At 48.3% G+C, this 16,503-nt stretch overlaps 1 protein-coding gene across 2 annotated transcripts in view; it reads right to left on the bottom strand.

Annotated features, from left to right (window-relative positions):
• Positions 1-15,460, bottom strand: part of CA12 (carbonic anhydrase 12) — a 62,794-nt gene extending 47,334 nt beyond the window's left edge. Inside the window, exons 1-2 of one of the 2 annotated variants that reach the window (XM_081228047.1) lie at positions 15,211-15,460; positions 7,605-7,625 (exon numbers count right to left, since the gene is read on the bottom strand). In XM_081228047.1, coding sequence (XP_081084173.1) covers positions 7,605-7,625; positions 15,211-15,295 — 106 coding nt within the window. In that variant the 5' untranslated portion in view covers positions 15,296-15,460. The remainder of the gene's footprint in view (positions 1-7,604; positions 7,626-15,210) is intronic. The other variant, XM_081228046.1, reaches the window with a different exon arrangement.
• Between the last annotated feature and the right edge of the window lie 1,043 nt (positions 15,461-16,503).

Below are 16,503 nucleotides of genomic sequence, written 5' to 3' on the forward strand. Positions count from 1 at the left end.
GCGTCTCCCTCCCTCCCTCCCACCCTCCCTATCCCACCCCTCTAGGTGGTCACAAAGCACCGAGCTGATCTCCCTGTGCTATGCAGCTGCTTCCCACTAGCTATCTATTTTACGTTTGGTAGGAGGCAAGAACATACAGTGGAGAAAAGACAGCCTCTTCAATAAGTGGTGCTGGGAAAACTGGACAGCTACATGTAAAAGTATGAAATTAGAACACTCCCTGGCTCTCTTTCTTGGCCATGTGGTGTGACCCTGGGAAGAGTCTGGCTGTGCTCTTGGGCTCCGCAGTTGTGCCTGCACCCTGCACCCCTGTGGCCACCCCTACAGAGGAAGACAGTAACAGACCAGGAGAGAGGGCCCCTGCTCCCTTCAAGGAGACGCGGAGCCTGCTGAGACAATCTCTGGTCCATTCTCTTCTTCATGGAAAACGAGACCTAGTCTCTGCCCTGGGCGCCTTCACACACCTGCTCTGAATTCAGCCTTTTTGCTTTCAATCTTTCTTCTAAGCTGGTTTACCCCCACGGTCTCCTCTCTCTCCCCCTGCTGGGGATGGGCTGCCAAGGGCTTTAACTGGCTTCTGCAGGGCTGTGCCCCGCCCTCATCTGAATGCCTGGGGCTTGAGACCAACATGAAGCAGAGAGGGCAAGTTTGAGCACAGCCAGAGGCCTGACAGAGCCCCTGGCAGGACCCGCTCCCAGCTCTCGCCAGCCAACTCTCAGCCCGCAGTTCCAAGGCTTGCTCTGCCCCAGGTGGGTGACAGTCCCTGCACGGGGCTGGACTTACGTAGCTCAGAGGCCTAGTAGCCCAGCCCCAGATTTCTTCCCATCTCCACTCCTGAACCCTAAATCAAGGCTCAACCCAGAGGCTCGGGGGAGTAGCACCCTGCCCCCGTGGGCTGGGCAGGGAGGCAGGGGATACTCCAGTGACTTCAGCTGCGTGGCTGAGGTGACCACGGCTATGGAACCAGATATCTGGTCCCTAGATGCCAGGAAAGTGCCTGGGTGATGAGCTCCAACTCGACCCCTGGTCTGAAGGACAAGGCTGGGAAGAACTTTCTGGCCTGTGAGGCCTGTGGGACAAGGGCTTGGCGCCCTTGGGGTTTTTTGCTCAATCACTTTTTTTCTCACAAGGGAAACTCCTTTTGTTTGTTCAGAATATAAAAAGAATACCTCCTCACTGTTAAAAACTCAGGCAATTCAGAAAAGCACGAAGAAGTAGATCCTTCCTAACAAAACTCAGGTTTGTTTGGTATTGTGGAATTTACCAGGCATTTTCCCATCTATTAGCTAATAGAATTCCACCATAACTCTGTAAAGTGAAGGGAAAGAAGATGATTAGCTACACGTGCTCACTGTTCGCCAGGCACTGCGAGCCTGTTTCTGTGTATTATTTAATCCTCGCCATGACTCTGAAGCAAAGCAGAGGTTCTCAAACTTGAGTGTGTATCAGAATCACCTGATGGGCTTGTTAAAACAGACTGCTGGGCCCAGCCCCAGAGTCTTTGATTTGGAGGTAAATCTGGGCTGGGCCCAAGAATTTGCATTTCTAACAGAGTCATGTATGGTGCTTTTCTTGCTGCTCAAAGAACAGGAGGTGAAGCGTTTGGGTTTTTCCTCCCAGGCTCCTCCTGTGAGTTTCGCTGGTTGTTCTGAGTGTTTGGGAAGGGCATCCTGAGCCCCAGGTGATGTTGGTGCTGCCCATCCAGGTGCCACTGAGGTAGATGCTATTACTGCTCCCATTTTGTAGCTGAGAAAACCGAGGTCCAGAGAGGTTGTTACTTTCCTAAGAGCATTTATCCAGAAAGTGGCCTAGCTGCTACTTCCAGGAGGTCTGCCTGGTTCTGGGCTTTGTACACTTTCCACTTCTCCCTCCTGGTTTTCTGTCTCACCTGTCCCTCGCCCCCCATGACACTACACCCGCCTTTAGGAACAAATGCTAGCTTCCCTATCTTTTCACCCAGCTGGTAAGGCCAGCTGTGAACACGAAAATGCAGGCATTTGGGCAGCTGCAGACCCAGATCCTCCAGAACACACAAACCTCAATTCTGCAACTCAGGAAAGATGAGAAATAATGACGAGTGGGTAGACCACACCACATCCAGGCAAACCCTGGATGTCACAACTTCAATTAGAAGTAACTGGAACTATAGCACAGATTTAATAAAGCACAGCGGGTTCGATTGCTAAGCCTCAAGGGAAATCCCCAAGACACAGGGGTTAGGGATTCAGTTCCCTGGTATGAAAAACATGTTCTGGCCTTTCTTGTTCCCTCTCCCTCTTTCCCATAAGAGTGCTTTGTGCCTCTTGTCCTTCATCCTCAGGATGGCAGTGGCAACGGGGGAGAAGTCACTGGGGTATTGTGAGTTGGCCAGGCCTCTACCTTTGGTAAAGATGACAGTTCTCCTTAATAAAATCAGCCTATTAATTGCACATGCTCCCTAACTGCTGTTTTAAGTTCTCCCTTTAGCTCTAACTTAATCTGTTTTTTATACTGCCTTTGAGTGTGAAGGTCACACGTTGCCTTTGCCTACTACAAAAGTAAAGCTTCCTAGCTTCCTTGCATGTGTTCCATGTCTTGTTCTAGCTTGGGAAGGATGTCCCGAGCCCCAGAGAGAGTTTGTTTATAGTAACTTAATATTCCAGCAGATTCAGGACAGAAGCGGGTGGAGGTGGGAGCCTGGAGAACCAATGAGGTTCGCCCCAATGGAGGATCCCTTCCTAATTCCCAAAGGAAATTCTTTAAGACAGAGCGTCTATTGTCTGGGAGAAAGGAGAGCAGTTAAGGAATGCGGTGGCAGTGCCTGGTCACAGGGCGTCCTGACAGAGCCTGAGACCGGGAAGCTGGGCAGGAGGGCCTACGAGCCCGGTGCCCGGCACCCCGAGGCTAAGACGCCATCTTTCCAGAGTCCCCGATCTGGGATAGAGGGGCTGATCTGGTGGATGCCTTGCGGGACCCTGACTTGGGGAGAAGTGGGACTCGTTCACCTGCCAGGAGGGGGTTTGGCTTCCTCTTCCCCTTACATCTCATCTCCCATGACGGTTTGTCTTATTTCTTCCAAATAATGAACAGTGGTATTTGTCTGTTTCTGAACTAGCTCACATTGGAGGAGCACCAGAGCAGTGTCTGGCCTCCTCTGGGATGGAGCCCCATGTCCATTCTCTGCTCACATGATGCGTTCTTGGGTCGTTAGTTTCAATACAGTCATTCCTTTTGGTTGCTCTGTTATTTTGAACACACTGAGGGTTTTTTGGTTGTTTCTTGTGGGAGGGCTGAAAAATCTATTGGGGTAAGGATGACTCTCCCAGCCAGCTGGAATTTTTAAACTCTTTTATTGAATATAATATACATACAGAAAAGTGCATGTAAGTGAACAGCTTGATAGATTTTCACAAACTGAACACAGCACCCATGTCAAGGGACGAAACGACCAGTATGCCCTCCTTCCAGTCACCTACACACCCCAAGGGCACCCGCTACCCTGCCTTCTAACAGCATAGATGCACTTGAGCAGACTGGAGTTCAGCCTTCTCTCACGTGTCAGCCTGACTTGCAGTTGCCCTCCATTTCAAAGTTGGTGGCTCAGCAGGATTGAACTGGGGCTGATTGCAGGGGGTAGGGCACTGACCCAGCACATGCCAACACGAACGTGGCTGCTGCTCCAGCCACCCGGGAGGAGCACTCAGGGGCAGGGTTGGCTCCATCCTGGCTGCCAGATGGTCCTCCTGTCTGCAGGGGGCCATCCGGGAGGTTAGCCTCGTGACTCAGTGTGGTGGGGGGATGGGGCTCGAGTTCTCTTTCCGTGTGCTTCTAGAAGTCCTATCATGTGTTCCTGGAAGCGAGAGGCCCGCGGAGCAGGATGACTCAGCGGCATCTATGTGAAAAGTAGCTGAGGTCTGCGCCCTGGGAAAACCAGCATGTGGCCTTGGGTTGGACTTGCCCCATTCGATGCAGCCTGTATTGTTTGGAAACCATTCTTCCCTCTCCCCCCTGGCACTTATGCCAGGCTCTCTGTTTACTTGTGTGACTCCAAGCACAAGTGCCAGCCTGGACCTGTTTGCCTCCTTCACTGGCCCCCACTGACCTGACTCCACATCACGTGTGCTCATTTCACTAATAAAAAACCAGGTTTGGGCTTCCCTGGTGGCGCAGTGCTTGAGAGTCTGCCTGCCGATGCAGGGGACGTGGGTTCATGCCCCGGTCCAGGAGGATCCCACATGCCGCGGAGCGGCTGGGCCCGTGAGCCATGGCCGCTGAGCCTGCGCGTCCAGAGCCTGTGCTCCGCAACGGGAGAGGCCACAGCAGTGAGAGGCCCGCATACGGCAAAAAAAAAAGGTTTGCCTCTGTGCTCGCCCCCATGCATGCCATGCATCTTTAGACTCTGACCTCTGCTTCCTCAGCAAAGAGCTGCTCTAACTGCATGCAGGAGGGACAGAGGGCTGGCCAGCGCTAATCGTCAGGAGGAAGTGCTCCTGGAGTGGTTGGTATGGCTGGACAGAAAGGCCCTCCCTTGGGGAGCACCATGTCATGCCTAAGTGGCAGTAAGGTTTTCCTCCTACACCTTCTTGACACCGTGTCTCTCTGTTCTCTGTAACTTCCTTGCCCTGCCCAGGGGCGCTGTCCTGCAGATGAAGGGAGCCCTGGGGAGATGTGACTCGTGTCTCCACTCCACCTGGGAAGCCAGTAGAAGAGGTGTGGGGCAAGTTACCTCTGACTCAGGCTAGAAAGGTCTTGAACCATCTGGTCAGAGGTTCTCTAACAGAGTACATAAGAATCACCTGAAATAGACAGGTTTTTCAGGTTCCCTCCCTCCCCCAGATCCAGGCTGAGGCTCAGAAATCTGTATATCTGGAAGGCATTCCAGGTGATTCTGATGCAGGTGAGCCCAAGCCATAGCTTGAGGAACACTGATCTGGACAATCCCTTCCCCAGGTCACAGATGGGGAGAAAGCAAGATCCCGAGGGCTCACGTGCTTCCTCCAGACTGTATGGAATAAGGTCCAGAACTTGAGTCCCGCCTTCCTTCTGTGCCTACACTGCTCCTGTCTCCTCCCACACACTGAACCTGCCCAAGGGGCCCTGATCCCCAGGCTGCACCGATTCTTTCTTTGTCAGGTCTCTTGCCCTACCCTTCCCTCTTACTGCCGCCACTGTAAACTGGACACAGAATGGGGTTTCTTCAAAGGCCAAACACCTTCCAGCCTCCCTCCCATCCTTCCTCTTCCACCACCTACCACCCCCTACTCTCCTTAAAATGCAAATTACCCCCTGCCCCGCCCCTCCATCCGTGGGACAAAGTGGGAAGAGCCTGGCCTCCCCCTCCATGCTGCCCCTGTTTGCTTTTTTAATTAGAACAATATTAATGAAATATATTCACCTTAGAGAAGTCCATACAACACTCTCAGTATAATAGAATACTGTTGACACAATGCAATCATTATAGCTTTAACAACATGTTACCAAAAGATGGACATACATGAAGCTTTTATTTGTGGTAGTGAGGGAAATAACATTCAACTCCAAAAAATAATGATGAGATACACAGGCGTCAAATTGCCTCCTCATATTAAGAAAACGTGTAGACACAAAACTATTATTATTATTGAGAGAAGTAAAAATCTATTCCAAGAAAACAATGTATCTTGATAATAATAGTCATAGTCTACTTTTATTGGGTGCTTACTATAGAACAAGTATCAATACTATGCCAGCCCATCTCACATGGATCTCACCATTCGATCCTCACAGTAACCCTGTGGTTGGTGCCATTAGTAGAAAGTCTAATATAGGCCTTTAGAACAGCAACAGTGCCTTCCTGTTGCACAATGTTAGTGTTTTGGGGGGGGGGGGGAAAGGCCTGCTGTGTCTCATGTTTTTCTCTCTGTATTTTGGGATAATTTAAAGTATTACCTAAATATTGTTGGAAAAAAATTTTTTTAGTATTTTGTTTTATTTTGCATTTTTTGGTAAGGCAAGCACAGGATAAACATTCAAACTACAGACAGTGAAAAGTAACTCTTTCCTCCCATAGCTGACCCCTAGTCTCTCAGTGCTCCTTTCCAGGGGCCATTACTGTTTCAGTTTCTCCTGAATCCTTCTAGAAAAATTCTGTGCAAACACAAAGTTACATTGTACACACATGGTGCCACATATACACACTATATCTGGCTTTTTTCATTTAACAACATAGCTTGGAGATGGGAGATGGGCCAGCATCCTTACTTATAGACCTGCTGCAGTCTTTTAATACATGACCCAACCTATCTTTCTGACCTTAGAGTCCATCCCTCCCCTGTAACGACTTCTCTACATGTTTTCCCTCAAATGCCATCTTGCTCTTTCTTGCCTCCATTCATGTGATACCATCATCAACTTGGCCAATAGCACTTCCTTCCCATCGTACTGAATCCTCCATCCTCCAAGGTCCGGTTGAAAGCCCTCTTCCTCCAGGAAGCCTTCCTTGACCATCTAGCCCTAGACTCTCATCTTCCTCTGAACCATCAGAGCACTGAATCGTTTACTTGTTATCTGCTATTATTACCTATTATATTCTGCTTGGAATTGTGAGCTTTAAGTAATTCCCATCTACAGACCACAGCCTATGTTTCTAATTACCCACCCACTTAGCAACGTGCCTTGCCCATAAGTACGTAAGGGATGTTAGTAGCAGTGGAGCCATGCGATGCTAGAGCCAAGGAGACCTTGGCCTGGAGGTAGCTGGTTGATTAGCTCAGGGACTTTTCTCTGCCTCTTGGGCTAACAAACATCCAAAGGCTAACTAGCAAATCCAAGTGAGATCTTTCTCTGGATTCTGCTTCCTCTGTAGTAATCAACTTCTCTTCCTGTCACCACCCCTCCTGTGCCAGTGAGGCCAGTTCCACCCTCCTGCTCCCCGTAACAATCTCTCTTGCACATCCCTCGTCACTCAGTCCCAAACAAGTCATTATTAACATTCCTGCGCTTGCCAGTGGACCCTAGAGCTTGACCCCCATCCCCACTCCAGCTGATGACCAAATTTCCCATTCATTGCAATACATGAGCTAAGCCGATTTCAAGCTGCTTATCTCGAAACCTTTTTGCACACTTGATGTCCCTGTCTCTCCATTTAAGACAAGCATTCCTCTTTCACTAAGGACTGACCATCACTGCTTGGTCCACTGCTTGCTTACAAACACGGCAACGAGAAGTTAATTCTAGACACACTAGCAGCTTAAGTTCTCGGGCCTGAGCCTAACTTTCAGAAAGGAGCCCTTTATTCTTTGTTTACTGTAGAATAAATGTCCTACAGAGGAGAAGGGCACTCTCCTGTCTAGGGCCCTTGCAGTCTGAAGGTAACCTGGGCATCCTCACCTGGGTGGTTTGCAGGAATCTGAAAGCCTTACACTGTGACTCGCAGTTCAAATGCACAAAGCAGGCTCAGCTCCTTGGAGAAAGAGCTGTCTGAGACCTGTGTGGGGCAAGTCTTTAGAGAGGACGTTGTGCCCTCTTTTAACAATACCAGAACTGCTCTCCCCAACCCCCCCAAATAACCTCTACAGATCAAGAAGTTTCTGACTTTCTCATTAAATAGTCATCTCCTCAAAAAAGTATTTAAGATCTCTACTTACCTATATAGGTCCACTTGGATTCTGCAAAGAAGAAGAAAAAAAAAAAAAGCAAGTAAGTACAACTGAGCTTGAACAAGTTAGAGAAAACATGACAGATTTTATTTTTAAATGGGTGAAATTAAAAGAAGGTGGATGCCCAGAACTTCTAACTTTTTCAACATGGAGAAAAGGGAATCCTTATGCACTGCTGGTGGGAATGTAAATTGGTGCAGCCACTATGGAAAACAGTATTGATCTATAGGTTGCTCAAAAAAATTAAGAACAGGGCTTCCCTGGTGGCGCAGTGGTTGAGAGTCCGCCTGCCGATGCAGGGGACACGGGTTCGTGCCCCGGTCTGGGAAGATCCCACATGCCGCGGAGCGGCTGGGCCCGTGAGCCATGGCTGCTGAGCCTGCGCGTCCGGAGCCTGTGCTTCGCAACGGGAGAGGCCACAACAGTGAGAGGCCCACATACCGCAAAAAAAAAAAAAAAAAAAAAAAAAAATTAAGAACAGAACTGCCATATGATCCAGCAATTCCACTCCTGGATTTTTATCCAGAGAAAACAAAAACACTAATTAGGGGCTTCCCTGGTGGCGCAGTGGTTGGGAGTCCGCCTGCCGATGCAGGGGACACCGGTTCGTGCCCTGGTCCGGGAAGATCCCACATGCCGCGGAGCGGCTGGGCCCATGAGCCATGGCCGCTGAGCCTGCGCATCCGGGGCCTGTGCTCCGCAACGGGAGAGGCCACAACAGTGAGAGGCCCCACGTACCGCAAAAAAAAAAAAAAAAAAGTCCTAAGAGTTCACATCAAAAGGAAAAATTTTTTTTCTATTTAATTTTGTACCTATATGAGATGATGGGTGTTAACTTATTGTGATAATCATTTCATGATATATGTAAGTCACATCATTATACCGTACATATTAAATTTATACAGTGCTGTGTGTCAAGTATATCTCAATGAAACTGTAAGAAAAAAATTTTTTTAATTAGAAAAAAAAAACTTTTTCAGAGTCTGTGTCAGAACAACTGCTTCTCAGAGCAACTGTGCTCCCAGGGGAGACAAAGCACAAGGCAGTGATTTTGTGCAGGGGCCAAAGGGTTAGGGAAGGGGCTTCTTGATCAGAAGCCTCCCATATATCTTAGAGAAGCCAAATTTCATCACCTGAATGGGTAATAAAGTCACAAGGCTCAAAACTCAAAAGCCACCAAAAAGTACACAGTGAAAGCGATTCCTGCCACCCGAACTCCCTGCTTCATTAGTAGTCAGTTTCACCAGCTGATGGGAACGTTTGCACAGTGTGACTGCACACACAGGTCTCTGTAGTCTGTCCCCCCGCCTTTTTGCACACAAATGTTGACATACGGGAAACCCTGTTTTGCATCTTGCTTTTTCCCACTTAACAACACAGCCTGGAGAAGAGTTCACCTCAGTACATAAAGAGGAGACAACTAATCCCCAAAGGAAAGTTTTTCTTTGAGGAAGCTGCCACCCTCATCTGAGTTAGAATTCCAGGGGCAGTGGCAACGTGGAGGAGAGGTCCTGCCAGGAATATAACGAAAGTCACCTAGCACTTCCCACTCCACACCCTTCACTCATAGAAGTCCTTTGGGCTGACAGCAAAACATAGTTTTAAAAAGTTATTGCATAGTACACCTGAAACTAACACAACATTGTTTAATCAACTATGCTCCAATATAAAATGAAAATTTTTTAAAAAGTCGTTGCATAGATAACCAACAAGGACCTACTATATAGCGCAGGGAACTATCTTGTAATAACCTGTAAGGGAAAAGAATCTGAAAAAGAATATATAGATATATGTATAACTGAATCACTTTGCTGTACATCTGAAACTGACAATATTGTACATTAAATATACTTCAGTTTTTAAAAAGTCGTTGCAGAGCTGTGCTCTCATTACCCTGCTGGCACACCTCCCTCTTCATCTCCAGGAGGAGCCCGAGACCCCAAACTGAGACTCAGGGTATCTCGGGACACATCACAATGAGGGGACTGTTCAACTCCTATGTCCCTCTCTCCCAGCTTCTCCCAGTGCCTCTGAGATTCTCGGCCCACCGGGGTACTGATGCAAGAGGAAGACTCACATCTCCTTTCTCTCTTGGGAATGATTTGCAGTAAAACTTACCTGACCAACCATCTGGTAGTCACTTATCACAACTGGGCATTTTCTACTCAAGCCAATGGTGGTTTTGAAAAGTGAAAAGAGGATTTTGTTTGTTTTTTCTTTGTAAGCTGGTTTAATGTCCTATTTTTTTGTTGTTGTTCTGTTTCAATTCTTTGCCTCAGTCTTTTTAATTTTCAAATTCAGTTGGCAGTTCTTTCAAATTACACTTGTAATGGTTTAAAGAGTCAGATGGTTCTATAAGGCTTTTAATAAAAATATTGGTCCCCTGACACTTCCTAGTCACTTTCCTGCTCCCTATGGCAACCACTGTGAATTCTTTTAAAATGATTCTTTTGGCATTACCTCATCTCTATAAAACATGCCCATGTTGTGCCTTCATGATTTGCTTTGGTTTAGGCATTATTTGTTAACATCCCACTTTGGAAGAGAGGGATTGAGGGCTCATTCACATACCTGCAACCCGACACCTCGTTTTATAGGTGAGAAAATGAAAGTCTACAAGGAGAAGTGGAAGATCAGTGCCTGCTAAGAAGCGTATCTCCACATTTCCCATCACTTCCCACGAACTTAGAGAATCTTCGAGTCTCCTTCCCAATCTTTGGGGTAGAGGGGGGAGTCCAGACCCCTTAGAGTATTTGATCAGTACTATGGACCTTTCCTCATTAAAAATGCCCACTAACACAACATTGTAAAGCAACCATACGCCAACAAAAATTAATTTTAAAAATGCCCATAAGCTTGGACACAGAAAATTTCGTGTACAGTTAACTTCAGGAGGTCCATAGAACCATGTTAGGTGTTTTTTTATTCGTTTTGTTCTTTTTAATGTAAGCTTTGCCATAAACATCTTCGCTGCTGCATAATTAATTGGCATTAAGACAATTTTTCTGTGAAAGATCAAATAACTAGTTGACAGTTTTGGTTTGACAGTTTGGTTTCCACTGGTTGAAACGCATTAGCATTTCTTCCAGTTAGTAATGTTATTGATGGCTTTATCTAGCTGACCGATGACAATCATTTGCCCCAAGAGTTGGTTTCTTATTTTGAAACACACTACATTGGAGGAGAAAGAGGCCGAGGGCCTCGAAGGTGCGGAGTTGAGCCAACATTTCCCACAGAACTTTGAAACATCTGTCACTAGAGATGTGACAAGATGCCAAGAATACACCACAGGGTAGAGGCTTTCACAGTGCAACACAAAGCTCAGGTACAAACATGCACCCTTGTATTTGGAAACTGATACCTCTCTTAATAAAGGAAGAAATGTTAGCGAGAACGAAAAAGTGCACTGCCGAACGAGGAGATGAATCAACAAACCAAAAAAAAAAAAAAAGAAAAAGAAAAAGGTATAAAATACTATGAATGAAAGACTTGGAAGACAAATACTTAGGTACAACCCACAAAATAAAATCAGTTATTTGCACAGTATTGCCATGAATCTACACACATTTTAAATGTATTCAAATATTTTGTATTTTGCAATAAAGTCTTTTAAATTGTTATTTATTTCTTATGCTTCACTATGTCCTTTTATAAAAAAAATTTTATTGGAGTCTAGTTGATTTACAGTGTGTTAGTTTCAGGTGTACAGCAAAGTGAATCAGTAATACATACATATATGCACTCTTTTTTAGATTCTTTTCCATATAGGTCATTACAGAGTATTGAGTAGAGTTCCCTGTGCTATACAGCAGGTCCATATTAGTTATCTATTTTATATATAGTAGTGTGTATTATGTTAATCCCGATCTTCCAATTTATCCCTCCCCTCTCCTTTCCCCCCAGTAACCATAAGTTTTTCTACATCTGTGACTCTGTTTCTGTTCATTATGTCCCTCTTGATATCCCTCTTTTACTTTTTATTATTTTACTTTCTACAGCAAAATTGCCTTATGGGTCAATTAGTTATGCAGCGAAAGTGCTTGCAGCAAAGATGCTTACAGGAGAAGAAAGTACACAGGGCCCCACAGACCCCCTGAAACTTGCTATGGACCAGATGGGAGTTAATAGTCCCCAAATTAACCTCCTCTGAATTAGCAATTGGACGAAGACATCCAGAACTGTGGGGAACCCAAACTTGTATGTGACCCCCAAGTTTACTGCTAGCCTTTTACTGAAACAGTAGTGAAAAGGAACAAAACAGCTTGGCTTTGGAAACAAGCTACAGAAGACTTTGAACCTCTTTTCTGAACATTTTCCCTCAGCGTTCTGTTTGAGGGCTTCCATTAAAATAGAGTCATGGATTTCAGAGGCAGAGGAAGCCAGGTGATTGCCACTTAGCCAGGCAGAGCACTTGGAGGCCCAGGTTGTAAAATCTCACAAAGAACGGGGAAGTTTGTCCTCACTGCTCCTCTGAGAGACAGAGTCCACTCAGTGATCCTGGAGGCCACGAGGAAAAACATCTGCTACCTCTGAGCAGGCCTGCCTTGGCCAGAAATTTTCATTGCACCTGCACCAAAATCAAATCATGGCCTTAATAACCTACATCTTCTGCTACTTTCCCCAAAGCTTGCTAAGCTGTGGTTTCCATGTTGTTGCAGCTCTCATCCTCAGATGAGGTATCAGCATAATACTCTGGTAAGCTCAGGGCCCAGTGTGATCGAGTGCATCAGGGACTGTAAGGGCTCAGATGGTGACACAGGACTGGGGAGTTCTTAAAAAGCAGCAGCATCAGAGCAATCTTTCCTGCCCTCCTTTCTCTGAGCGAACTGCTTGGCCCTCAGGACTTGGTGCTTTGGGTATAAAGGGCCGTGCCTGGAGGGGCTCAGAAGCTGGAGTCTGGGGAGGAGAAGCACGGTAAAATGAAGGAGAGGGTGGGCTGAGTCAGGGGTTCTCATTGGATGAAGGTCAGGGCCCAGCCTGGTTCATTCAGTTCAGCCAGAACTGAAGGCAGGAGGATTTTATAAAGGAGGTGTGCCCTTTTGCTTTTTGGAAATGTCCCCTCCTGGTTTCCCACCTTTAGCTTTAGGGGCGAGGGTCTTCACAGAATTAAACTGACCCCACAGGCAGGCCAGGCAAAGGCCCCTGCGGTTACACCTCAGTAGCTTCCTGAGAGCACGGTTCCCTTTCCAAGAAGGTCATCTGTTCTATCCGGAGCCTTGGGAGGCCCAGCTGGATGCCTGTTAGATCCTGCAGACCCAGCTTATACTGGGCAAGGAGAATGTCCTGGGTGCCTTCGGAGGAAATGATGTTTACAAAGATTCGGGTCAGGGGTTCAGGGCCCTGCCTGCTTCCTGTCCTGGGTGCTAGAACCCACATCCATGCAGCCCAAGGCTGCCCAGCTCTCCACACCAGGCTCAGGCAAAGCAGGCTCTGCAGAGTTCATTGAAATGTTCCCCTACAGCAACTGAGAATTCCTAGGTTAGGTCTGGAAGATGCAAGGCTTCGCCTTATTATGCCCCTTCCCTCCCTAACCCTGATGTTCCCCAGTGCCAACAGCTGGGAGTTTAAGTGCCCCAGGCGGAGGGCGGACCACACTCTCACCCTGTTGCCCAGCCTAACCCCACTCCACCCTGCAACCTTGGGTTTAATACTGACACTTTACACCTCAGTGAGTTCTGCTTTGACCTTGTCCCTGGAGGCAATTAAAAAGCCCAGAAACCTGCCTGAGGCATAACAGAATAAAAGCTGTGTTCTTAGAATCAAGGGGTAAGCAGGCTGCCTCCTCAGTGTGGGGTGAAAGTAGATTTTTTACTGAAAACTTTCCCCAGCCCAACTGGGAGAAGGGGGAAGGGAGAAGAGTAAGGGGGAGAGGAGGGTATGGAAGGTCAGAGGGGCAGAGGGGGGAGGACGAGCTGCCCCCAGAGTGAGGCGAGTAACAGGCTTTCAGGAAAGAGGGCCAGTAAAGGGCTTCTCTCTCGTCCTGGAGCAGCTTGGAGCTCTTTCAGGTCAGTCAAACTTTGGGTCTCAGGGCAGCTTTCTTCAGAGGGGAATCTGTGTCAAAGTTCGCAGTTTTATACATTAATTTCCACTTCTTTGTAACTACTTTCTTCCACCACCTCTGCCCCACCAGATGAGGAAGATGCTACTCAGCACTTCCTGCCAGCTAGTGGACTCGAACTGAATTCAGAAGAATGGCAAAGCTGCTGACAGCCAGGCTCCCCCTGCCTCCCCTTGCCTTGCCCCATGGGCAGCATGACCTCTGAGGGGAGGGGGCTCCAGCTTTCATGCCGCTGAGCAGGACCAATTTCCCACTGCCACCACCCAGCCAGGGAGGATGGATTGTCAGCCATTCTAGTCACCTTGGGCCCTTCTGTAAGTGTTTCAGCCAAGCCTAGGTCCAGGAATGGTCACACCTACAAATGTCCGTACAACTTGGCACAAACTGTCAAGGGCAGGAGCCACCATCACGTTACTTGGGAAGTTTCCATAAGTCACCATCTACTCCCCCAGAAAAGTGCTCACCCAGCTGTGGAGAGGCAGGCAAAAGCCCTGACCTTGACTGCTCTCTGCAACTCACTGCCCAGACCTGAGCCTACAGATGAGGCCCCTCCATCTCCTTCTGCTACTGGCTGGGCACCACCAGCCTCCAGCCCTTCAGGGTTCAAAGCCCTAATTACACTCAGAAATAAGCTGTGTATGCTCGTCTGAGGGCACGTACACACACACGCGTACCAGAAGTAGAGCCCTTCTGGAGAAAAATAATGATTAAGGATGGGATGCATCATTCCTTTGACTTGGAGGTGAAACAGTGGTAAAGAGCCTCTCCTCCAAAGAAAAGCACCCACCACTGAGCAAACCCTCCCTGGTAAAGAGGCTGCTCAGAACACCCCGGTCACTCCACCATGTGCATGTGGATGGAGGCACAATACTTGAAATCCCGGTTCTGTTTCTCCTCCCCGGTTAGCAAATTCCCGAGCCACCTCTCCAGAGCTGGGGGTGCTCCGAGAACACACAAACATATTTTTTTTATTAGTTTCTGCTTTATAACAAAGTGAATCAGTTATACATATACATCTGTTCCCATATCCCTTCCCTCTTGCGTCTCCCTCCCTCCCACCCTCCCTATCCCACCCCTCTAGGTAGTCACAAAGCACCGAGCTGATCTCCCTGTGCTATGCGGCTGCTTCCCACTAGCTATCTACCTTACGTTTGGTAGTGTATATATATGTCCATGCCTCTCTCGCGCACTTTGTCACAGCTTACCCTTCCCCCTCCCCATATCCTCAAGTCCATTCTCAAGTAGGTCTGTGTCTTTATTCCTGTTTTACCCCTAGGTTCTTCATGACATTTTTTTCTTAAATTCCATATATACAAACATATTTTAATGCGAAGACGACGTGTGCCCTGGCAACCGGAGCCGATCCTGCATTCCACAGGAAAACGAAGCATCCTTTGTAAAAATGTGCTATTTTGAGACCATGCAGGTCCTTCCCCGCTCCCCCCAAATGATTTTTATCCTTAACGAGCCCCGTGGAAATCCTTCTGCCCAGGTGTGGCTGAGCGCTCGGGATTGTTAGGAAAGAAGAAACTTTACCGTTGAGTGGGGTTGGGTTAGAAGGCTGTTCCTTTAAGACCACGAGTAGGAGGACGGCAGCCGCGTGCAGGCTGCGGAGGGGCATCGTCGGGCGGCTGCTCCGGGCAGGAGGCGGGCGCGAGCTGCCGGCAGCTGGGCTCCTTCTCTTTCTCTGCCTCCGGCGCTGGGACCGGCGGGGCTTGCACCGGGACCTCGTGCGCGCAGCCGGGGCGCTAGGGCGAGCACGTATGTTCTTTGGGCTCCTGGCTCCCCGCGGGCTGCTTTTATGGAAGACTCAGTCCTAAACACATGATGTCACCGGGTGGAGGGTGGCGGGAGAACGCCCTGCCTACGGGAGGTCTGGCGCCCCAGTTCCAAGGTGAGTTGTAACCCTGACTTCAGCAGCTCTCCGCGGGACAGTGGCTCCGGGCGCTCCCCGGAGCGGGGGCTGACCTGGGAACCCACTTCTCCGTGGGAACCGCGGGCAGGCGTGGGAGAGATCCACCTGCCTTGGCCCCGTCGGGAGGGGGTGCGTCTAGGGACTTGCTTCAGTGGCCACGCCCTTGGTCTGTCATTGCCCTTACTGAGAAGCCCCCTTAGTACAATGCCATCTGGGCAGGAGCCTCCTCTGGGCCCCAATCGTGTGCCTGCCTGGACTGGGCACACTTTAGGGACTGGACGACACAGATGGGGTTTGGCGAGGGCTGCATTCGAATTACGAATTTCTGTGGACGGTACAGTGGGTCATGATAATGTCTTACCTTTGAAATTTAGACGCCAAGAAATTAACAGGTAAATAGCACAGTGGGGATACACTGTGAAATAGAAGTAGATATACAGATAAATAGACTAAATAAATAAACAGCTTTACTAAGCAATTAGACTTTCCTCTCTCTTAACAGGTAAATAGGTAAGGCTCATACTAGCTCATAATATCAATAGTTCTTTAGGAAGCTGGGATCGGGGCGTCCCTTCTCTGGGGTAGCGGTGAAAGAAAGGGACTTATTTATTGAGGACCTATTCAGTGTAAGGCTCTGTTCCAGGCGTTTTGCATCTTGGCTTAGATCGGTATCTGAGTTCTGTTTTCAGTGCAGATTATCATCACCTGTTGCTCGTTCCTCACGTATCCTTTTTTTTTTTTTTTTTTTTTTTTTTTTTTTTTTTTTGCGGTACGTGGGCCTCTCACTGCTGTGGCCCCTCCCGCGGTGGAGCACAGGCTCCGGACGTGCAGGCTCAGCGGCCATGGCTCATGGGCCCAGCCACTCCGTGGCATGTGGGATCTTCCCGGACCGGGGCACGAACCCGTTTCCCCTG

Source organism: Mesoplodon bidens (genome assembly GCF_964165515.1).
Source record: "Mesoplodon bidens genome assembly, chromosome: 3".
Taxonomy (NCBI): domain Eukaryota; kingdom Metazoa; phylum Chordata; class Mammalia; order Artiodactyla; family Ziphiidae; genus Mesoplodon; species Mesoplodon bidens.